Source organism: Erpetoichthys calabaricus, chromosome 11 (genome assembly GCF_900747795.2).
Source record: "Erpetoichthys calabaricus chromosome 11, fErpCal1.3, whole genome shotgun sequence".
Lineage (NCBI taxonomy): Eukaryota > Metazoa > Chordata > Cladistia > Polypteriformes > Polypteridae > Erpetoichthys > Erpetoichthys calabaricus.
The window spans coordinates 45,486,399-45,511,870 of record NC_041404.2 but is presented as its reverse complement, the minus strand read 5'-3'; the positions used below and the strand labels follow the sequence as shown (position 1 = coordinate 45,511,870).

At 38.6% G+C, this 25,472-nt stretch overlaps 1 protein-coding gene across 1 annotated transcript in view; it reads right to left on the bottom strand.

The window, feature by feature from the left end:
• Positions 1-25,472, bottom strand: part of csf1ra (colony stimulating factor 1 receptor, a) — a 156,260-nt gene that overhangs the window by 111,209 nt on the left and 19,579 nt on the right. Inside the window, exon 2 of the mRNA XM_028813046.2 lies at positions 5,634-5,865. Coding sequence (XP_028668879.2) covers positions 5,634-5,682 — 49 coding nt within the window. The 5' untranslated portion in view covers positions 5,683-5,865. The remainder of the gene's footprint in view (positions 1-5,633; positions 5,866-25,472) is intronic.

Genomic DNA, 25,472 nt, shown 5'->3' with positions numbered 1-25,472 from the left:
ACGGAGATAATGGCAACTCGGGGGGCGGAATTCCGTCTGATTAGAGAACGGCAAATTGATTTTTAAAAATCCTTTCAGTTCTGGTATGCTGAACACACGGTGGCATTGTAAAAAAGAAGGTGCAAGTCAGTTAAGAAGGCACTTAAAAATCTCGTGACAAAATGGTTAAATCTGGTTAGTAATTCGCGTTAAAGCAAACTTCTGAAGTCAAAGGATGTTTACTTGCGTCTTATGGAAAATTGATTGGTAAGAGGAATACCAACACATCTTCATCTGCAAGTTTTAGACCCTTATTACTAATTCATTTCTTTCTGTTTTATCGCATTTTTCACTGAAGCCACCAGCAAAATATATCGACAATAACATATGTTTAGGTAAAAACTCACAGAACAGTACGGAGAGAGTATGAGAATAAGGGGGCGCGCACACATTTGAAACGCACCACCAGCTCTCCACTTCCGTTACTTTTCTTTTCGTCGACTATACACTGGTTCTTTAATGGTACTTTATTGGGTTGTGTGGCTCCTTGTAGACCCATTGCTCGACAATGTAACGTTTCATTCTGTGAAGGGTTCTTTGCATATGAAACTGCCTCTTCAAGCTTTGAAAAGGTGTCTAATACGTAGACAAAACCGAAATATTGAATGTGTGGTAGGCTATAGACCAAGAAGACCTGAACTTACCTTCTGTAATTGTATGCAGTAAAAGCCCTTTTAAAACTCAGTGGTATTTCACACATCTGTGATAAGGTTATTTACGGGACATATTACAGAACTTTAACCTTTATGTGGATTACTTTAACCTTTATGTGGATGGTTCGTTTGCGGACCAAAAATGTTTCCCCTATGGCATCGCTCTCAAGAACCGCTTTGGCAACTTAGTTGCTTTTGATCGATCTATTTGTTGTTACTGATGTTCTTCAGGGTCGCGCTGCGCTAGCGCTGTTGCCTCTCAGTAAGGAGTCCGGGGTGCTCACTGTGTGGAGTTTGCATGTTCTCCCCGGGCACAAAAGGGTTTGCAGCGAGTGTTCTGGTTTTACAGTCCAAAGATACCAGCCTTGGTGGATTGGTGATACTAAATTAGCCCCAATGTGGGTGTCTGTATGTTCATTCTGTGATGGACTGTCGCCTTATACTTGCCTTGTGCTCAGTGATTACTGGGATCTGGATTAACCGATTGGGGAGATGAATGTTGTGCATCAATTTCATAGCAAATGGAAAGACGATTTCTAGAGAGACTATTTTATGACTGAATAACCTCCATTGCTTAGAGTATCGCATATGCTGCTGTCAAAGAGAAGTTCATTCCGTACACAAATGAAATACACACGCGCGCGCGAAACTATATATATATATTTTTATCAGACATGTATTTCCTCAAATATAAGTAAAAAAAATCTATGCTTGGATTTGGGTTATAAGTTATCTCTCCTTACGTGAAGTGTGATAAGAGCTCTTCAAACCGTTGACATTATTATTAATCAGGCACCCAAAGAAACTTTTTATGAGTTCGATCTCTTGTAACTTTTCAAGTGTTTAGAATATAACACGCCTTTGTTTTTAAATGAGATTAATGGAATGTACACCGAAATGCATCCGTTACAATAAAAAATACATGTATGTAATTGTATGTATGTAATTATATATATATATATATATATATATATATATATATATATATATATATATATATATATATATATATATATATATATATGATTGTTATGTATTTCTGGGCGCCACATTCGACAAAGAAAACAATTTTTCCTCTATCACATAACAGATAGAGAGAGAGATGATCAGATGATCACAGGTTCACGTACCGGGTTCTCCCTGCGTGCTTTTCGCAAAGCGCTTTCAGTAATGAGAAAAGCGCTATATAAATGTAAAAAAATATATTTTTATTATTATTATTATTATCACATAAAAGATAGAGAGAGAGATGATCAGATGATCACGAGTTCACGTCCCGAGTTCTCCCTGCGTGTTTTTCGCAAAGCGCTTTCAGTAATGAGAAAAGCGCTATATAAATGTAAAAAATATATTATTATTATTATTATTATTATTATTATTATTATTATACGTGTGTATGCGTGATCACATTCAGCCGGGCTAGATGTGCTAGACAATAAGACGTAATCATTGGAATAATTACACAGCACGGTGCTGCATGCAACACAAACATAATGTGAATATTATTGAAGTAAATGTTCATAGAAATTGATTATACAAATTATATTTAGTATACACATTTTTAACAGGTTGAGCCATGTAACCTGGTTATAAATGCATGAAATGATACATTAATTGCTTTATGTTTCACATATAGTATATTATTAAAATGATATATAAATCATGAAAAATGGTATAAAATTGGCGTCGTTTATCTTATTTCTTTAAAGAAATCTTTAATTTGTTTTAAAAATATCGTGCGGCACACCAGTTGAAATTCGCCGAGATAGATAGATAGATAGATAGATAGATAGATAGATAGAAATTCATTTGGCTTTTTACTGCTGTCAATTATAGATTTGTATTGCTTTCGCACTATAGCTTTATTTAAATCTCATTTTATTTTAATTATAATTTGTTTGGATTTAATATTTTCTGATATTAAAATTTAGATTTAAAGAAAAACAGTTATTTATTTGAGTCAGAATAGAGCGGAGGGCGGCACGGTGGCGCAGTGGGTAGCGCTGCTGCCTCGCAGTTGGGAGACCTGGGGACCCGGGTTCGCTTCCCGGGTCCTCCCTGCGTGGAGTTTGCATGTTCTCCCCGTGTCTGCGTGGGTTTCCTCCGGGCGCTCTGGTTTCCTCCCACAATCCAAAGACATGCAGGCTAGGTGGACTGGCGATCCTAAATTGGCCCTAGTGTGTGCTTGGTGTGTGGGTGTGTTTGTGTGTGTCCTGCGGTGGGTTGGCACCCTGCCCAGGATTGGTTCCCTGCCTTGTGCCCTGTGTTGGCTGGGATTGGCTCCAGCAGACCCCCGTGACCCTGTGTTCGGATTCAGCGGGTTGGAGAATGGATGGATGGATGGAATAGAGCTGAAAGTTCGAGCTTTTTGTGATTCTTCGGGACACACCGAATTCCCATGTTTTCTTTGTGGGTGGGACAGCTGAGCCAAAAACCTGACATTTTGTTGAGAAGGAATGGCCAAAAAAAAAAAAGCTAGAGCGTTGTGCCCAAAACCTCACCAGGCCTGACTCGGTGGATCCAGATGACGTGCTGCTACCATCGTTTCATATTAAGTTTTATTTAATGAAGCAAGCCCTGTCAAAGGATGGCGCCTGTTGTATTTGTGCCGTACGTCTCCGAGTTTGTCATGAGGATCAATTGAAAGAGAGACCTGATAGAAAGCGGATTTTTGGTTGAGAATGTGATGGTGAGATGAGCGGCCTGGCCGAGTGGCTTGGGTAGCATTCAAAGAAGTGATTTCTACGTTTCAGATCCAAATTGTAAAGACATTGTGAAAATCTTATTAGTTCGGTGTAAGGGTTTGCATTTGGAATTTTCTCTGAACATCTTGGAGCGGTGAGTGAAGAGCAGGGTGAAAGATTCCATCAGGATATTAGGACGTGCACTCTTAAAAATACCGATTATTTAATGGCACTTTATGCTTCTTTACTGGGTTAGGTGCATCCTCATAGATCCAATGCTTGACAAAGTACCGTTTCATTCTGGGACGGACCTTTTAATATATAAAGTTGGTTCTTTGTGCTTCAAAAAACGTCCTAATATTTAGAGATAAAAAAAATTGATGTATGATAGACTACCTATAGCTGGACACTAACAAATTAAGAAAACCTGAGCTTAGCCTGTGTTACTGCATGCAGCCAGGGATCTTTTAAAATGAGGACCCATTGGTACTTCACAAATCTCTTTCCATCTATTCATGTTTTTTTACCGTATGGTTATGGATCATAATAAATAATGGTTCTTTCTGGAACTTTCATGTGGATGGTTATTTTGGGACCCCAAAATAGTTCTGCAATGGTATTGCTCTGAAGAACCACTGTGGCACCTTCATTTTAACGAGTGGGAAAGAAGATACCACGGACATTGCCAGTATGATGGTGGGCTAAGAACTGGTTGATTCATGGGGACGCGGCAGAAACAGTGGACAAATGACGGACCACCAAACGTAAAAAATAAGCAGTGATAAAAGCTAGAGAAGTTATGCGCAAGTCATTAAATTTGTATTGTTGTTTTCTTTACATATCCATCCATCCATTATCCAACCTGCTATATCCTAACTACAGGGTCACGGGGGTCTGCTGGAGCCAATCCTAGCCAACACAGGGTGCAAGGCAGGAAACAAACCCTGGGCAGGGCGCATACACACCCACACACCAAGCACACACTAGGGACAATTTAGAATCTTCAATGTACCTAACCTGAATGTCTTTGAACTGTGGGAGGAAACCGGAGCACCCAGAGGAAACCCACACAGACACGGGAGAACACGATTCCTGGTTTCCATACTGCAAAGCAGTAGCATTACCATTATTATTATTATTATTATATTATTATTATTTGTTGCTATTGATGATGTTGAAAAGTTATATAATGGATTTGATACATGGAAAACTAGGTCAGTGGTTAGTGCTTTTCCCTCACACTTCCAAGGATTAATGTCTCATCCTTTCACCACATGGTAATGCTGCTGCTTTGCAGTATGGAAACCAGGAATCATGTCCCAGGACCTCTCTGCATGGAGTTTGCATGTTCTCTTTGTGTCTATAGGGGTTTCATCCAGGTGCTCCGGTTTCCTCCCACAGTCCCAAGACATGCAGGTTAGGTTGGTTCACTTGGCATTACGTGTGTGTGTGAATGTGTTTCCCTGTGAGGGAACAGCACTAGTGTGTGCTTGGTGTGTGGGTGTGTTTGTGTGTGTCCTGCGGTGGGCTGGCACCCTGCCCGGGATTGGTTCCTGCCTTGTGCCCTGTGTTGGCTGGGATTGGCTCCGGCAGACCCCCGTGACCCTATGTTCGGATTCAGCGGGTTGGAAAATGGATGGATGGATGGAACAGCAATAACAACTGAGCCACAGTCAATAACATATCAAGTCAAGAATGTGGAACCACAATGAGGCAACAACACATAATAATAATCATCATAATCATCCTCACAAAGAAAGAGTATTTTTGTTTTTGTTTGTAAAAGTAGTAGTACTAGTACTCATGTTCTAATTTAGGAGACTTGAGTGCTGTGTCACTACTACTACTACTACTACTACTACTATTATTATTATTATTATTATTATTATATGTGGAAACCAGAAAAGGAATTGGTCCTTAGAGATGTGAGGGGAGAGCACTAACCACTGAGCCACAATCAGTCTAGCAATATACGAACACTTGCAGAAGTTAGCAACAACAACACATAATAATAATCATAACAACACTCAAGTCTAGTTACAAAAACCAACACTAGAACATTATTGAGTACTACCAGTAGTATTACAACTTTTAATCACAGAAAAATCTTTTTTCATAATAATTATTATTATTCAACTTAATTAAGTTTATTGGTCTTTATATATATATATATATATAAATCATTAGAACAATGTAGATGAGAACATATTGTTTCCTTACAATACTTTGAGTTGTAAATACTGGAAGCTTTTCTTACCTTGGACGGTGCAGTGCACAGACACAACAACTAAAATCCATCGATACATCTCCGCTCCCCCACCACACTAAGTGATACACGAGGAGCAAATGAGTCGACCGTCTGTCTCTCCAGAAGTTCTGCAGATCTGTTGACTGTGTAGATTCACTTCACTTCTAAAATCATTCCAACTTCTTCTTTTTTGTTTTTTTTTTAAACACTCAAATGAAGAAATCAGCAGAAAAGTGTGTCCCTGAAATGAAAACAAGAAGGTGTCCAAATTAAAACATTCAGATCTTAGATGATATAAGTGTTTTCATATCAAAACAAACAAAAATTCATCCCTCAGATTGGGGGTCTAAGGTATGTGAGACTCCTAGTGTAACTGCTGGCTTCCACTCTAATTAGAGTTGAAGATCTGAGTCCAGTTTGTTTAAAACCACAAAGTAACAGAATTCGGAGCAGGTGGTCCAATTCAGCAGTATACTCAGCTACACATTCCTAATTAAGGCAACATAATATAATCTAACATTAGCAAACCCACTACGTCCAATTGATGGATGCAGAGAGCTGGAGCATTTCATCCCAGCAGGAGACACTAAGTAGCCCTAGAAGAGTGCCAGCCCATCACCTGGTTCACTTCCATAGTCATTCACACTCACACCCACACAGTTCAATTTGGAATCTCAAATTAACACTGCAGAGCACCCTGAGTAAACACCACAAATACAAGGAGAGACCATACAAACCTGACCTGGACACCCAGAAGCGGGATTTGATCCCAGGACACTGAATCCATGAGACAACACCATATGGCTAATTTATTAATGATTAAGTGATAGGAAATACTCTTAATATACATAACGCTTGAGACACCTTCACAAGGACAGCCAGAAAAAGAGTTGTGTGGGAGACCAAGAGAAGAAGACCCTGGTTTGTTTATCAGACAGTAAAACATTAGAAAATTTTTGACAAGAACATGCATTTCAGACCCACAAATCTTTCCAATCCTCTCCACCCATTTCTTCCAAAGTAAATTCAAGTCAAGTTTTGAAGGTCCCTAAATCTTACTGTCTACCACACAACTTGGTAACTTATTTCATGTGTCAATGGAAGAAGGTACAACTAAAAGTGTTTACGATATTCTGGTAGAACTTTACGGACTACAGCTCTGATGTCCAGGTAGACCCAGATGCATTATGCAACAGCAGACCAATCTGCACACCAATGAAGGTGTCCATCCATTTGATGGATTAGTATTTCACAATCACTTACTGTGTTAATTGATCCTAATGTAGTGTCATTATGTTCACCTGTTTGTCAGGAATGGACAGGATGGACATCTTTAGACAACTGTCCCCGTATTACTATCTGCACGTTCCATGATGCTTTTTCCATCACTAATTGCAGCATTGAGTTCACTATGTATTTGTACTTTGGAAACTTACAGATTAATAAAAATGTCAGAAATATTGTCCATTGGTTCCATCATTATGGGGCTTCACTCAAGCTTATTAAACACCAGGGAAGGAGACAGCATCTTTCTATGTTTAATCCCTCTGAAGGTTTCATTAAGTCAGTTCAAGCTCATTCTAGCTGGATTATATGTCTGACCCAGGAAAGTCAGCTCCTTTCAGTTTGGTTGATTCTTAAATAACACTCAAGACTAGTCTTTCAAGTTTCCCTTCCTGCACTTGTCTTTAATGCCCACATCTCTGCATTGAACATATCACCACTCTTATTGCTGTTGAAATGATCTTGACCTTTATTTTGATTGACATCCTTTAATCATGTACACAACTTGCAGCCATTTTGTCAGTACTGCCTTCATTCCCTCAATTATTTCTATTTCCATGACCACTTCTGGGTTATAAATTACCAAAAGTATTTAAGCTCTCTACCTTGTTAAATTTGAATGAAATGAAATGTAAGTTCTGAGGTGGGCTGTGCCGAATGGTCTTAAGGAGAAATTGAGGTTATAAGAAGGGAAAGTTTGGGAAAATTAGAAAAGTTAGATGGAGATTGTATGGGCATGTAAGTAAGTAGAAATGAAGGAAGATGGTTGAAAGAGTTTGGTGAAGATCTGTCACAGGGTGAAAGTTGAGGGAAGACAGATGCACCTTTGGGGAACTGTGAGGGAGAAGAGTAGAGGGTGGTGGAGAAAGAGGATAGTCAAAGACTGAAGAGACCTATCAATAGAGGCAACTTCTAGCAATGTGACAGAGGTATAGAAGAAGAAGAAGAACAACAACAAGACAAACAAAAGCAGTAATTTAGATTTATAAATACAAAATAGTAACACTACATATAACCATATATTTACTTATTTACAATGAGCACACAAATAATGACAGAGAGATGACGAAGATCACCTAGAATATTGTAGAAACCCTTCAAAAAGAAGGTCAGACAAGTTGATAATGAAAGAGATAAGGATAATATTGAACACTAATGCCAAGGGGGTCATGTATAAATGGTGTGTATGCACAAAAATGTTGTGTATGCTCGTTGCCACTCTTACATTGAGATGTATAAAAACTAAACTTGGTGAAAAGCTATGCATATTTTCACCGTAGCCTTAGACCATGCGTACTCACGTTTCTGCACATTTTCGTAGATGGGTGGCACCCAGCATCAAAGCTATGCTATGTTTCTGTGAGGTTTCCCTTTCTTTTAAGGTTTTTTCATATACACCGAAATTAACTGCATATCTTTTACAAATTTAAAGCACTTGATTGTACAACGGTAATTAATCTGTAACAATATAATTGTGATTGAAATGCCCAAACTATTCCAACTACCATGGCTGCTTTAGCGTTGATAGAAGACATTGCAAATAGAAGAATTAGGGAAGAGTGAATATTTAGAGATCATGCAGATTTCTTGTCCAATGATAATGAGTGGTTTGTAAGTCATTTTAAATTTCCAGGAGCTATCTTCTTGGAGCTGTGTGCTGAACTGGCGCCAGCTTTACAAAGGCAGACTTTGAGGAATTGTGCTGTACCTGCTCCTTTTCAAGTTCTCTCCACCCTTGGGTTTTTAGCCACAGGAGCTTTTCAACATGAACTTGCTGACCGATCAGGTATTTCTCAGTCATCACCGAATCACGCCATGTGAGCTGTATGGAATGGTATTATCCGCTTGTCATCCCGATAGATAAGATTTCCTTAAACTGTGGTTGAACAGGGAAACATCACAGCGCAATTCACAGCAACGTCCATTTTTCCCAATGTAATCGGAGTGGTCGATTGCATGCACATTGCTATAAAAGCACCTTCAGTGAATTAATTTGCTTATGTAAACAGAAAGGGCTTCCACTCTGTTAATGTGATGCCCTATAGTCCACAGAAAGTGTGTCACATTGTAGCATCCTGCATTATGTGACACACAATCGTGGCTTGTCCGTAACCTGAAGAGATGCTGTATGATGAACCTGACCCTGGCCCACCAAATGATCAGCCAAATCGGACAGCATTACACCTTCGTTTGAATGTTATTAGTGGAATGTAAAAAACAGGTAATCATATGCAAAAATTATTTTTTAACTAATTCTTATCATATGTAGTCAATATCAAATAGTACAGCATTTATTTTCTTTAATTCCTTTCTCCACATCTCTTACATCACCCGCTATTTCATTTTGTGACTCCAGAACAGAATCCATCAGCACATGGCCAGATGGTTGCCCAGCGGTTTCAGAGGCAGGGGTGTGTGTGCAGCCTGGGCCTGAAGATGTGCTCACCAAAGTACAACCATCACTGCATGGATTCGCATCCCTGGCACAGGAGGCAACTTTTGTAATATTGTCTGAAAAAGAAAAAACAGGAACACCGCATCTGCTGCCTGCTTGTTTGTCTTATTTAACATGGAAATTATTTACACTTGATTCACACTTGTTTTTTATTTTGGGCACTGTGCGACTTTCTGAATTTGTAGATTTGATTACTTCCGTCATGCTGTGCCACTTCATCAATTTCCTTTTATTGCTTATACCACTGCTTAAGCCACCAAACAGTACATTTTCCCTTGCCTCCACTTCGCTGAGCAGGACATCCATCTCATATTCACTGAAATTCTTCTTTTTTACACATGCTTTTACCATTGTCTTTTGACAAAACACTGAACAGAAGAGGCTATGTATATTGATTTTCATATTCAAATACACAGAATTCTGGGAGTAGTTGGGGTGGAGCTATAGGCGCATGCATGTGTGTTAAAAATCACATTTATTGGGATTTATAAAGGGAAAGTGCGTAGAACTTTGCCTACGCACAGTTTTATGCATCTGATTTTTTTGTGCATATGCATATTTATTGTTTTGTCCATACGCTATGTTTTAGTGTGAATTCCATGCATGGTGTTATACACGAGGCCCACGGTGTGGTGACAAGTTTAGATCACAGCATGTCTGGACAAACAGAATCATGAAGAAAATGCACACAGACATTCTGCAACACACAGAATACAACCGGTTCTGTTTGAGAAAGAGGAACAAGTTAATGGATCCATGAATATGAGAAGGAAGCTAATTATTGAGACACCATACAGTATGTGCTATGATTGAATTTGAGAGTAATGATAGGAATCACCTTACAAAGAAGATTTTAACAAGAAAAAGCAGAGATGAATATACAGCACATATTTAAATATTTAATAAAAAGAATTTGCAAAGGTCAAAATTACCAGAAGCAAAAGAAACAAAGAAGAAAACAATCATTGAAAGTCAAACTATATAACAAAAATCAGAAGTCAAAACACAGTGCACATACAGTAATAAGAATCAAAACTAGAAAATCAGAAGTTCCTAACCAAAAGATTATTTAGCAAAAAAATAGTCTGTATGAACAATATGACCACGGCTATACTTCTTTAAACACAAAATTGACTGCTATAACTACTTTTTATATTAAATTAATTCAAGTCAAGTTAAGTTGGGGAACATGCACTGGTACAGTGCGTTGCCGCACCCACTACACAACGGAACAACTCGGGATCCCAGTTTGCAACCCCCCAGGCAGACATGTGGTCCAGTCCCACCCTCCGTGACCATCTATCTGCCTCAGCCATGTGTTACGTGGGCGACCTCTTGGCCTGGTCCAGCCACTCGGGTCCCCAACAATGAGGATCTTAACGAGTTGGTTCACCCTCTGGGAAACACGCCACATGGCTGTAGTGCCGTAACTGATGTTCCTTCACAATGCAGGTAATGTGCCTCATTCGAGACTCCATGAGCAACACAAAGTCAAACCAGCGGTACCCAAGGATTTTCAGGATAGACATAGTACCAAAGGAGTCCAGTCTTTGTCTCAGGTCACTGGATAGCGTCCATGTCACGCAACCATATAGCAAGACAGGAAGCATCAGGACTCTAAAGACTTGGACCTTCGTCCTTTTGCATAGATATCGGGAGCGCCACACACGCCTTTCCAGTGATCTCATGACCCCCCATGCTCTCCCAATCCGTCTACTGACTGCCAAGGTAAGTAAACCTCTCGACAAGGTCGACACTCTATTCCGCAGACAGACACACTGCTGATGGCTGTGCCCAAGAGGTCATTAAAGGCCTGGATCGCAAGCCCAGACACTCAGACTCCTTGTTCAGTCTCTCAAGCACCCCAATCAGACCCTTCATTGACTCTGTGAAGATCACAGCATGTAATAGATCAATACTCAACATATAGCATTAGTGTTTCGTGTTTAGTGTTAGAGAGTAGGCTATTTCAGATGTAGACAAATGACTTCAACTTTTGTCAATGATCCAGTGAAGATCTAATGATCTTCTCTAGGTGTGGGTTTGGATCCCACCACTGCCTTTGGATATCTTGTGTCATTCTTACACATCACCAAGACGTATTTGTGTCCAGAAATACTTCTTTCTAAAAGACCTACTGTATTATGCTCATTGAGATCTGAGAAAATGGCTCCCCAATAACTGGTAATTGGACTAATGATGCTTGGTCTCCCACTTCTAGCCAATCCATGTCCCGAAGTTTTGCATCCGGTTAACTGACATCTCTCATTAGCTTTTACTTTGGCAGCTGTGTTAGGATCAGAAAATGTGATTCCATTTAATCTCATTCTTAGACCTGCTTAATCCAATTTAGTGTTACAGGAGGTTAGATCCTATCCAGGCAGCATGGGGTATAAGGCAGGAAAGAGCTTTTGACAGTGTGCCAGGCCAGTGCAGTGCCCACTCATGTGCTTACATTTACTTATTTGGCTAACACCTTCATTCAAGGTGATTTACAACATTTACGATACAATTGGTTACATTTCTTTCTTTATTTATTTGGTTTTTCCAATTGGAGCATAGGCAGGTTAAGTGACTTGCTCATTGACACACAGTGTCAGTAGAGGGACTGGAACCCACAACCTCATGGTTTTAAGTCCAAAGCCTTAACCACTATACCACACTGCCTGCCCTAAAATGCATGTCTTCAAAAATGTGAGAGAAAAACTGGAGTACTTAGAATAAAGCTAAAACAGACAATGAGCAAGCTCCACATGAAAAACATCTAGGCATATAATAGAAGAAAAGATCCATTAGACAGCAGTGCTGTCTACATGCTGTGACCAACATGTTTGATTTGTAAATTTAAATTGTGAAGCAGTGGTGTAAATCAAGGAAAAATGTGTCTTTCTCCCAAAAATTATGGAGGGCACTGTATATGGAGCAGTGTAAACCTTCTGTGGGTGACATGATGTCTTTCGTAGGAGCATGTTTTCTGTCTTAATGGGACTGATTTCAAGGTACACTAGTTAAAATTGTGTATTTTCTTACTCCCCAAATGCAACTCTCTTCCACACTAATAATTTTGACCCTTCCAGTCTTTAAAAAATATACCAAGAAGAAATGCCAACATGCGTGCAGTAACTGAGCAGAGAGTGACTGATGCACACCTGTGTAGCAGAAGTACAACGGCATCAGCACACTTGTCCTTTTGTTCCAGTTTGTCTGTTATGGAGAGTTAAATTTTCTCACAGATCTCATGTTTTATTTACTGAATGCAATGAACTTACTTATGCATTTAGCTTCCTGCTGAATGCTTGTGAAATCAGAATGAGGCCATTGTGGAGAAACCAATAAACCTGACCTGCTTGGAGGAAACCAAGAGATGCATGAGATAATGCGAAAACTCCACAGAGTAAATGTGGCAATTTTATTCTAGGCCATTGATAATCAGAGTGTGATCCTTTCCCATTAACCTAACCCTAACCCTAACCCTAACACTAACCCTTTTCTTTCTTTCTTTCTTTCTTTCTTTCTTTCTTTCTTTCTTTCTTTCTTTCTTTCTTTCTTTCTTAGCCATCTGTTTTTCAACCTCACATCTAAATGAAAGTCCTCAAATTTTATTCATTATAAACAAGTGTCAATTGTATCAGGGTGGAGAAACCCTTCTAGCTGTATGTATCCATGCAGAGACGTCCATATAGAAGATTAGCATACGACATAGAGAAATGCCATATGCCAATATTGAAGATGCATTGTCTCATTTCACTACTCTCACCACTAGTAGTGTTGGCAGAAGTGATAGGATTGTTGCCACGAGTACAAGAGTACAATGAAATTCTTACTTGAATGTCCAACCACCACGCAACACGCCACCACTCTACATGATAAAGAACAATGTATTGAAATACAAATTGGTCTGTTTACACCAAACCCATGTGAGTGAGGCCCTAAGCATAGCTTTCCAATTTCATTTGGTGACATTCTCATTATTTACTGACAAAAGCATCACAACAAGAGTTTGAACTTATTTTGAGGAAGTAAAAATAAAAGTCCTGATGATTCAGCTTATCATTGCAGTGCAGACTGTACTGACTCTGCTGGGTGGCAGCTATGGCCGGATTTACCATCAGGGTGATCTAGGTGCACACCCTGGTGTCCTACTCACTTTGGGGCATTAGCTTATGTATGAAGAGCTGAGTCTTTTCAGTTTAAGTAAAGAGAAATTAAGAGAACACATGACTGAAGCGTTTAACATTATGAAGGGAATTAGTCCAGTGGATGGAGACTGTGACTCTAAGATGAGTTCATCAAGAACACAGGAACACATTTGGAAACTTGTTAAGGGTAAATTTTGCATACACATTAGTAAGTTTTTCTTTATACAGAGAACCATAGACAAACTAAGATTTTTATCCGTTACAGGAGATGGATGTCTGAGGTGGAACTTGGAAGTGTTATTTTTCTCTCTTTTTTTTCCTGAGGTATCCTGTATTTACTCAACCCAAGGGGGTTCAATTACATTATATGCAAGCATATATAAACATGAGTGGCAGAAAAAAGGCTCAGAAAGAAATGTAAAAGACAGCTAAAGCTTCATCCAAGCCTAAACTGGCATCAAGTTTAAGTTCAAGGTATGGCCTGCCAGAGACTGACCCGGAACAGATAGGCAAAAGCAAAGATTTTCCAGGACCTGGCGCTGCTGCATCGTCTCCAGCCAAGAGAGAAAGTGACAGCGAATGTGAAAGCGAGTCAGGCCAGGAGAACTCGTCGATTCCAGATGATTCATTGAAACTGAAAATGGCCTTACCTTCCGCGTTGTCAGCTACTCTCGCAAACTGGCAACACTGTCTCCAACTGGGCTTGCTACTTCATCCGCAGAGCATGAAGAAGACCAAAACCATTTGTCTGAGCTGAAGGTAATGGTTACCGCTCTTGGAGGGGGACATAAAGGAACTGAAGAATAATATAAAGAAGGATATAAATGATATAAGGAAAATGGACATAAATGATATAAGGAAACAAATAAAGCACATATACAAGACAAACGAGAAGCTACTTCAGCATATAAAAGACCAGGAAAAACGTTTTAAGTAATCGCTTTGTGGCAACCTTTAAAGGTATGCAAGAAAAAACTGACGAAAAAGTACAGGAAAAATGTGTCCAAGTCTGAGAATAAACTTAGAGCACTTGGGCTCCGGCTGAAGACGTTAAGCAAGCATTCACGACTCATATTGAAATAGCTGAACAACTCTCATCTACTGCATATCAGAACTGAAGGTCTCCCTGAGAATCGTGAAAGTTCAAACCCAGTGAAATTCATAGCTGAACTATTCCCTAAAATAATTGGAGAGGACTTCAAATCAGACACCAAGATAGCAGAAGCTTACCGCATACGTGTATCAAATACCTCAAAACCTAGGACTCTCATCGTGCGTTTTGAAAAATTACAATTTAAATTACATAAAATATTACTTCTTAGACAGAAACAAGAGATTATATTTGAAAACAACCATGTTCATAATTTTCCCTAATTTCTAACCCTCAACATCTGCTAAACTTGCTGCATTTTACAACATTAAACAGCACTTACGGAAAGCCGAGATCAGGTACAGCCTCTTGTATCCTGCCAAACTGAAAGTAGACATTAAAGACAAGCTCTACATTTTTACTTCTATGAAGGAAGCAGAAAAAGAGTTAAGTAAACTGATCCCGATACTTTTTGAAATATGATTGTGAGTCCATCTAGTCCTGGCATGGTAAAGAAGATCCTATTTCCTTCTCTGCCACTTTTTGTTTATGTTTTAATTACAATTATATGTGTATATGTATGTATGTGTATTTTTATTTTCAGGAGACTGTTTAACATCATACCCTTGGTTTATTGTATTAGGGCTTACTATACTTATCCAGGGCTACTATTTAACATCTTTCCCTGGGTTTACTCTCTCAAGACTGTTTAAGATTATATTTTATGCTCACAGTATTTGGACTGTATTGGTATCTCTATTTTAATTTTTATATACCACTGCTTGGGGGCTTGTTTTGTTTTGGACGTGCTCTGTCTCTAGGTATGTCAGAGGACTGAGATTTTGTTGAAGTGTGGTCTAGCTTCACGTGGGGAGGAAAAATGGGGGGGGGGGGGGGACGGTGAGGTGGAAAGAAAAAGAAAGAAAGAAAGAAAGAAAGAAAGAAAGAAAGAAAGAAAGAAAGAAAGAAAAAAAGAAAGAAAGAAAGAAAGCTATTTCTAATCTATCCTTTTAATCCTTATAATTGTAAGTGCCAAAGTAACAATAGGCTTCATGGGAATAACTCCTGTAAAAATTGGAAATTAAGGTCAAAGCTGTCTTATGTAATGATGTACAATCATAAATTAAAACTACAAAATGACAACAAAAGTTCAGAAGCAATGTCTTCGTGACCAAACAGTTAACTTTGTGAGCTGGAATGTTAAAGGTCTCTATCACGAATTAAAGAGAAAGACAGTATTATCTCACCTAACAGGTCTACCCACTCATTAAGCAAGGATCAGTTTTGGCTGCACAGAGACTGGACTAGCCAAATATTCCATTCCAGTTTTACAAAGAAAACTAGAGGTATGGGAATTATTATACATAGAACAATCTCATTTGTAGTATCTGATGTAGTATCTGATTCTCAATGGAGATATGTGATCGTCATGGGTAATTTATTTAACTGTAAAGTGATTTTGATAAATATCTCTGCACCCAATGTGGATGATAGGGACTTCATCCAAAACGTATTTGCATCCATTCCCAATGTGAACACTCATAAAATTATAATGGCTGGGTACTTTAATTGCATTTTAAATCTAAACATAGATAGATCTCCTGCCACAGGGGTGATAACATCTAACAATGCAAAACAATTACACAGTTTGTAAATGATTAAAACTTATCAGACCTCTGGAGATTTCTAAACCCCATCTCAAGAGCATATTCCTTCTACTCATCAGTGCATCACTCTTACTCAAGAATTGATTGTTTCTTTATAGATAACAATAACAATTTTTTGCCTACAATTAAATGTTGTAAGTACGACGCTGTTGTTATCTCCGACCACACCCCTTTGATCATGGAGTTTAAATCACTATGCCCCACATTCTCATCTTGCAGCTGCTGTCTTAACCCACTTTCATTAGCAGATGAAAACTGTACAGCATTTCATATATTTCCAACAAAAATAAATTGGAAACTAAGAAGGTAAAAGAGCTAATCAGTGAAATTACCAGAATATATCAAGAACATGCTAGGTGTCCAAATGAGGCACTTCATAGGAAAAGACAGGCTCTGAATACAGAACTCAATCTTTTGACAACTTGACAACTAAAGAAACAGAACCACTCATTTTTAAATCAAGACATCATTACTATGAAGATGGAGAGAAAGCTAATAAGATCTTAGCTCAACAAATCCTCAAGCAGGAAGTTTGCAATGTGATCCCAGTAATCACCAACACAGACTGAGACAAAATCATTGACCATAAAAATATAATGCGAACATTTAGAGACTACTATAAGTCTTTATATTCTTCTCAGTTTAAAGAAGACAAGACACAATCTAATGCATTTTTGGATACATTACAGATACCACAACTATATACTCTCAGTGCAGAGGAATTGGATAAACCTCTGGCACTATCAGAATTACTAGATAATATAAACTCACTTCAGAGTGGGAAAGCAGCAGGTCCTGATGTCTACCCTACCGAATTTTATAAAAAATTCTCAATTAAGTTAGCTCCACTTTTATTAGCAACATTTACAGAGGCTAGAGACAATAAGATTCTACCCCAAACTTTTTGCCAGGTATTAATTACCATGTTTCCTAAGCAAAATAAGGACTTATTATAATGTGCATCATACAGACCAATCTCACTTCTGAACAATGTTGTTAAGATACTCTCCAAAGTTCTAGCTAGAAGGATCAAGAAAGTCCTCCCTTCAGTAATATCACAAGACCAAACTAAATTTATTAAAGGCAGACAGTTTAATTTGAATCTTTGACACCTGTTTAATGTCATATATTCACCCTCAAAGTATAACGCCCTGGAGATATTATTATTGTTTTATTATTGTTGGATGCAGAAAAAGCATTTGATATGGTTGAATTGAACTACCATTTCACTAGATTGGAGATATTTGGGTTTGGCCTGAACATCTGTGTATGGATCAAACTACTGTATACTAATCCAGAAGCTTCAGTTTGTATTAACAACATTATTTTAGTCTACTTCCGTCTAGAACGTGGTACTAGACAAGGATGCCCCTTGTCACCACTGCTTTTTGCAATCGCCATTGTAGGAACTGGCAGTTCTCTATCGAAATGCTTATGAGATAAAGGGAATTATGAGAGAAGGACTTGAACAAAAAATTTCACTATATGCAGATGATATGGTACTGTATATATCAGACCCACAAAATACTGTGCCTACAGTCCTAACAGCACTAACAGAATTTCAAAAGATTTCCGGTCTCAGAATTAATTTGAATAAAAGCATGCTCTTTCCAGTGAATTCTCAAGCACACAATATTAGACTGGAAACCTTCCCTTTTATCATCACAGATCAGTTTAAATACCTATGGGTAAACATCACAAGTAAACATAAAGCTCTTTATCAACAAAATTTTGCTGACTGTATGGAAAAATTTAAGCAAGATTTGCATAGATGGTTTACCCTTCATCTCACTTTAGCTGGAAGAATTAACATTGTCAAGAATAATACACTTCCTAAGCTTCTTTTTCAATTTCAAAGCATTCCAATATACATCAATAGATCACTTTATAAGAAATTAGATTCAATCATAACCTCATTTATTTGGAATTCAAAACATCCACGCATTCCAAAGGGTAACCCTACAAAGATCTAAGGCAGAAGGTGGCATGGCTCTACCTATCTTTCAATCTTATTACTGGGCAGCAAATATACAAGCTATAAAAACCTTGACATTGACACAAATAAATGAACATATTTGGGTTTGGTCCACAATAGAAATAAAATCCTGCAGTACTTCTTTATATTCCTTGCTTTGTAACCAAATACATACAAGTTATCGCCAGTGCACTAACAACCCAATTGTGCTTCACTCAATAAGAATATGGAACCAATGCAGGAAGTGCTTTAAGATAGAGAAGCCTTTATCTGTGGCACCTCTGCACGATAACAACCTTTTTCCACCCTCTCAAACTTACGCAATTTTTAATGACTGGAAAGCATTCAGGATTCAATCACTTAGAAATCTGTACATAGACAACGTTTTTGCATCCTATGAACAATTACACTCCAAATGTAACTTTCCAACAACACATTTCTTTCACTACCTCCAAATTAGAAACTTTGTTAAACAAAACCTGCCCAATTTTCCTTACCTCTCACCTACCTCTAAAATATTGATCAGTCTTGAGGACTCAGACAGCATTTCTGTAATATATAAAAGCATTTTACAGTCCCTCCCTTTCAAAGATCCAAGAGTACAATGGGAAAGGAATCTCTCACTCAACATTTCAGAAAAGGAGTGGAAAGTAGCAATGCACAGAATTCACTTGAGCTTCATATGTGCAAAGCATACAATTATTCAACTTAAAATTATCGAGCACATCTGTCTTGTTTAAAACTGTCCAAAATGTTGCAATCAAGTTCTAACCTCATTGGGCCATAAGGTTTGGGCATGCACCAAATTAACATCATTTTGGGCCAAAATCTTTAAAGTTAAATCTTTTAATTTGTAACATTTTAAAAATGTTTAATTGATGTTTATTAGCTGCTACGAGAAGAAAGTTGATTTCTTGCAGATGTGATGTTGTAGTCATCAATTAGTTTGTTACTTTCACATTGTAATCAGAATATAAGTTTAATATGTCACTGTGCTCTGTGCAAATATTTTAAATCTGCTTTTCTTTTCCTCAAATGTACAGCAAACACAAGGCCAGATTTAGCACACAGGGGCTCATCATTTAGAATTGCTAGGCAAGCATTAGAAGAGAAGAAAGGGACAAATGCGAAATGGGCATTGTACTATTTCTGTGTGTCAGAGTCAGCATAACATTGGATCTTCTTTTCCTTGTTTGGAATGGCATGATTTACCTAAGTGGGGGCCTGCACATGGAGAAAGGGTATAAAACCTTGGAACATTGCCCAGCACACCTTTGAAGCCGACGGACAAATGGGAGATAATATCATCTGATCCTGAAAATCCTTCCAGCGCAGTGACGAAAATGGCAGACTGTATACATCGAGCTCCCACTTCGGTAATGGTCTTGTCATGGCTTCCTCGTCTGTTATGCCGCGTAAACCATCATTAAAGAAACCTAAGTTATTTCTCCTATGTGATTTCTTACCGCCGTATCACTAAGGGAGGGGTATCTCCTTTTAATATCACATCTATATAGTTTTGGGTTATGTAACATGCTGCAATTACAAAAGAACTTATTCCAACCAGGGAGCTAGCGCTCTCTGCTGGATTCACACACTAATGAACAAAAGAGAAAGATGAACATGACCCAACATAAAGTTTTAGATTTCTTTTCTTAATTCAATGCCTGTACCTGATTTCACATTGTCTATACCTTGTGGGGTAGTTGACTGTTGGGGGGCCCTTTGATCGTCAACATCCAGAGGCCCATGATGGGGGGGGAGGTTGTCAGCTGCAGTATTTCGTTAAGAATAGAATTGGGAGACAAAAGAAAGACAACACTTCGATAAACAAGCCTAGCACATGAAACCAAAATCATAAACTAAAAAAATGTAGTGGAGGAGTAAAAATCCAAACTAATTTCACGTGACCAGAGCCAAAAAATAAGACAAAAGTCATAGTCATTGCCAAAAATCAAATTGAAACACTAATGAGAACGTTTGTGTCATTAGCTGAAAGTCCCAAAGCACTAGAGAGTTCTTAAAAGCTCCTAAAGCACTTCCAAAAATGCCCACTAGAGGGGGATAGCACCTTCAAACCATGGCAAGTAATAAGGGCACATGCAGAATCTTTAGAGAATAAATGGTTTATTCTTAACACTCTGCTCAGTAATAAAAGCAAGCTCCGTAGAGCACAGATGGCCAAAGGAATTGCCTGAAGCAAAAGCAATTGTTGAAGAAGATTACGATGCAAACATCTAAGGCAAGGCCAAAAATAAAGCCAAAGGTTAAAAATTCAGAGATCCAATAACTCAAAGAAATAAAAATAAATACAAGTAAACTCATCTCTCCTCAGCGCATTCAAAATGAACTGAAAGAAACTGTGGGAGAAACTCCAGATGTAAAGGGCGGAGGGCGGTTCCTGGCTGTGATTGGCAGGTGGCTCTGCCTCTTGGGGATCATCCACTAAACACGAGGCACATATCAAAGGCAATGGGAACACAGCAATATTGAAAAACAAGGAACAATGCAAATAAACAACAGAAGCAAAATTAAAATAAAGAACATGAAGCATGAAATTGAACCCCAGCCAATGAAGGAACCCTGGCTGAAATATAACTTCACTTTTATTTATTTATTTTTTTGTATCACAAACTTGGACAAACTAAGAAATAACACAACACTGACCTTTATATCCTTGACTTGGTGGTATCATATGTTATACACTTCCAGTTGATCTTGCCTAGCAATTAACCAAATAGGATGCACAACATGGTGGAGCCCATACAGCCATACCACTTATGTGAACCGGGCAGTCTTCTAAGATGGCAAAATTTGGAAGTGGCATTTCTTGAAACGATACAGACTCTGAGTGTCTTATGGACATCTGGATCTGAATACATCAATACAACTTTCTCAATCCTATTAACTTGATAATTCTGATTATATACTGTTTTAAATTATTTTCATGTGCTAGTGATGTTTGGTCTTAATGTCTGATGACCGTCACAAGTCTTTTACGGGTGGTCTTTCAAATTCCAGTATGCACCAAACACAGCTTGTCAGAGGCTCTCTTTACATGGAATGATCTCATTCCTCTTATTTTCTTCACGAGCTACTTCAAGTTTTAGCTTGGGAAGGGACAAAAATCACATGCTACAACACAGATAGTAATCCAGCATTAGCAATGAAAATAATCTTCTTTTTCTTTTGGCTGCTTATATTAGGGGTTAATAATAATAATAATAATCTTCAAACTTGTGTTACATAGGACACACAGGTAAGGCAAAATAAAGTGAAATAATCAAAACAGTAACACGATTGCAGCTCTTAAACACTTTACAAATGGCTGATTTAACTCAAACTATATTTTTGGATTATATTAAAATTTGTGTTACAATATCGTCACTATCTGTGACATTTAACATCTGTGACAGAGTGACGGGCGCTCAGCAGGCTCCTATCAATTATGGAGAATCCACTGCATCCACTAAACAGTGTCATCTCCAGACAGAGGAGCAGCTTCAGCGACAGACTGCTGTCACCGTCCTGGTCCCACTGACAGACTTAGAAGATCGTTCCTCCCCCAAACTATGCGACTGTTCAATTCCACCCCGGGGGGGGGGGGGGGGGGGGGGGGGGGTAAACGTTAACATTATATAAAGTTATTGTCTGTTTTTACCTGCATTATTATCAATCTTTAATTTAATATTGTTTTTTGTATCAGTTTGCTGCTGCTGGAGAATGTGAATTTCCCCTTGGGATTAATAAAGTATCTATCTATCTATCTATCTATCTATCTATCTATCTATCTATCTATCTATCTATCTATCTATCTATCTATCTATCTATCTATCTATCTATCTATCTGCTCTGGCCAAGCTAAAAATGTTCTCCATATTCCTTCTCTCACTGGGAAAGTTCTCAGACTTCATGCATGGATTTATAAGAGTAAACTGCAATGTTTGCATACATTAGCAAGGAAACAGTAAATAGGACTTATGGGTAATGTTCAGAGTTAATAATTTCACTTTAATTTATTTTTAATTTTGGGATTAATTTTAAGATCGTCATTTTATTTCAGGACCATGAATGACATGTAAATATTTATAGAGTTACCTTGGTAAGTTTATAGCAAAACTGTCACCATCATTGTAAGCTATCTTTTTGAATAGTGATTAAATAAGAAAGCTGCGGAAGGCAAAATCAATTTAAGTGAGTATTTCACCGGGTGTGACAAGTATTTTTTTTCATTTAGAGAAACATAAAATGCGAACTAAATAAACAGTGCCTGTTAATACAGTTCAGTTCATATGTGCTTTCTGAAATGGCACTCTAAATCAGCTATTTTCCTGAGACAGACATTGTTATAAGTAATCAAATATCCTCTTTGGCTTTCTCAAACTGTAAATTCACAGTTTTATATCCAATCCCCTCCATATTTCACTCTCTCCAGTCCTGGCTGCTCTCTCATTTTTTTTAGGTTTCTGTCTAAAGGTCTGGCAGTGACAATTCCTCTCAAAGCAAAGGGGGTGGCAGGGAGCCATTTACGACTCTGCCTAGGGCAGCAAACTGCTACAGCCGGCTCTGTGCCCACATCACAAACAAAATGGCTCTACCTCAAAACATATTTACTTTTAACCATTATTAAGAATGTATCTAAATTAAAAATAATTGATTCCTTGGTATCCCAAACTCCCAAAATGATGCCTTGTTTTTTTTTTTTTTTTTTAATTCCAAGGAATATCATATCATGACACAGACCTCTTCTTCAAAATTTCTTCAGAACACCTTAGGTTATCAGTGCTCCCTTCTGTTCATTGCCAGTAAATATTTCATAGCTTACATTTGTCAGAACCGTGACTTGCTTGATATTGTGTACCATTCCTTACCAGACCCTTTTCCAGCATGATTTTAATAGGCACTACCAATCCCTAGAGCGGCAGCAAAAAGAAAAAATAAATAAATAAATGATCTGGAGCACGAGTGACAAACACTACTTCCCTACTAACCACACAAGTTCAGTCACACAAACAGAAGTAGAATGATGACTGAAAATAAAATTATTAATTGTAAACAAATAAATCAGTTATTTACACAACTCCCACATGGTAATGCCCCCCCCCCCCCCCCACACACACTGACAGATTGAGATACAAGACACTCGACTAATAAAACATAAATACGCAAATAACAATTATCATAAAGCATTAACTATGAGTGAGGTTCCATGAATGTTCGTTGGCAGAAACTCTGTTCTATTTTTTATCTTAATGTTTGTTATTGCAAGGGTTATGCCGAACCATATCTCAGCGCTGGGAAACATCCTCAAACTCTACATGTTTACATTGAGTATAAAGAACCAGAAACATAAAGGTACTAGTGAGCCACAAGAAAATCCAAGCGGTGAAGCTCCACTTGGTCTGGAGATGGCCTAAAACTCCTGAATCCTGACACAATTCCTGCACAGAGTGTCTCTATTCTACTCTACTCTAAGCTTTAGGAAACGGAATGAACTGTTCTACAGCAGTCGTATGCAAAGAGATCAGTGTGTTGACGTCAATTTTGATTTTACTGATAAGGCAGTCTGAGAATGCCTTATTTTTGTTGTCAATGCTGTTGTTTTTATATTCTGGATGCTTACTGAGGAAGAAGCATGTGTAGATCTGTGTGTGTGTTGTTGTTTTCCATCTGAACGCAATCACATGATGCTCTGTGGGTTAAAAACAGAACAGCTTTGTCATGAGCAGAGGGAGAATATGAGCTGTGAGGTAGAATCACCAGAAGGGGAAGGAAGAGCCCTGGAATGTGGACTTCTGCTGGGACAAACTATGTCATACACTGCAGAAAAGGCCTGTGTGTGTGTGTGTGTGTGTGTAAAACAAATACCCATTATCTACAAGAGTGCATATTTTCAGACTACAACTTCTTAACAATCATATTCTGAAAATCTTTATCCCTTAATTCAGCGGTTCTCAAACTGTGGGGCGCGCCCCCGAAGTAACAAAAAAGGGGGCGTTAATGTTGCCATATGTGGCGTAATTTCGCTATTCGTAGGGAGATTTTAAACTTGTAGCAGTGTATAGGTAGCAAAAAATATAGGAATACATTTTATTAGGGTTTCAAAAAAGCGTTAGGAGGGCGCGATTAAAACTGTTATGAAAACTCGGGTTGCAAATACTTAAAGGTTGAGAAATGCTGCCTTAATTCATGGTTGCACTGTTGAGGTCCTTTCTCTTAAATACATTTTGATTGTTTTATTTTCTACTAAATTTGCCAAAATCATTTCCTTGCCTTTCATAGTGACTGCAATCATACCATGTAAGCATATTTCTTGGAAAGTGTCTCTATCTGTTTCTTAATGAAGTGCCAGAGCTCCTGCCTCCAAGACCTCTTCTCTGAAGGCTTGCTCTCTCACCTTGGTCCCTCCTGAAGCAAGGAACAAGCCCAGCAGGCAGTGACAATGACAGGAGGAAGCTGCCTGGACTGTCACTCACTGGAGTCTGGACTGCACATGGGTTCACCATCATTCACTCTACGGTACTGTGCTTGCAGAGGAGGAAAAGGAGAATGGAACCTAGTGGTGTGTCATCTAGCAGCTGCATGTCATGTGGGAAGATCAGGGGGTGAGTCCTGACTAATGGTCATGGCAGCGGCTAAGTGTTGAAGATGAAGTCACTCTGCTTCACTGCTTGTGTGGTGCACAGGTAGAAAGGGAGGCCGCATGCTGCATGAGATGCCTGGCACGCTGCCTGCACTGGTGTATGAACAGCATACAGATTGTGCCTGCATAGTGCAGACAGTGCAGGTGCTGCTGAGGCAAACAACATAAATGTTTGTTTGTGCTCTGGTCCAGTCTGGACAAATTTTGCTAAATAAAATAAAGATAGGAATCGTTACAGAGGACGGCAGTAATGCTCCCTGACCAGTAAAAGTAAAGTCCATTGCCTGGACAGCCTATGTCCACAAACGGCCCTGGCTCCACACCTATTCCATTGCCATTATTCCGAAGTCTCCACCTGTTTTTCAATAACTGTCTCTGCCCTTTCCGGGCAATAATATTCCAAACATCCTCTAATCATTTTTTTTAATTATTGTTACCTGAATATCTGCAGTATATAGCCCTTTAAATGATTGTTCATCCATCCAGTATCTTATCCACTTAATCCCATTCAGAGTTGTAGGGGGACCAGAGGCCTATCCCAGCATAACTGGATTCAAAGCAGGAACTATCTTTGGATATGGCACCGAGTCCTTCA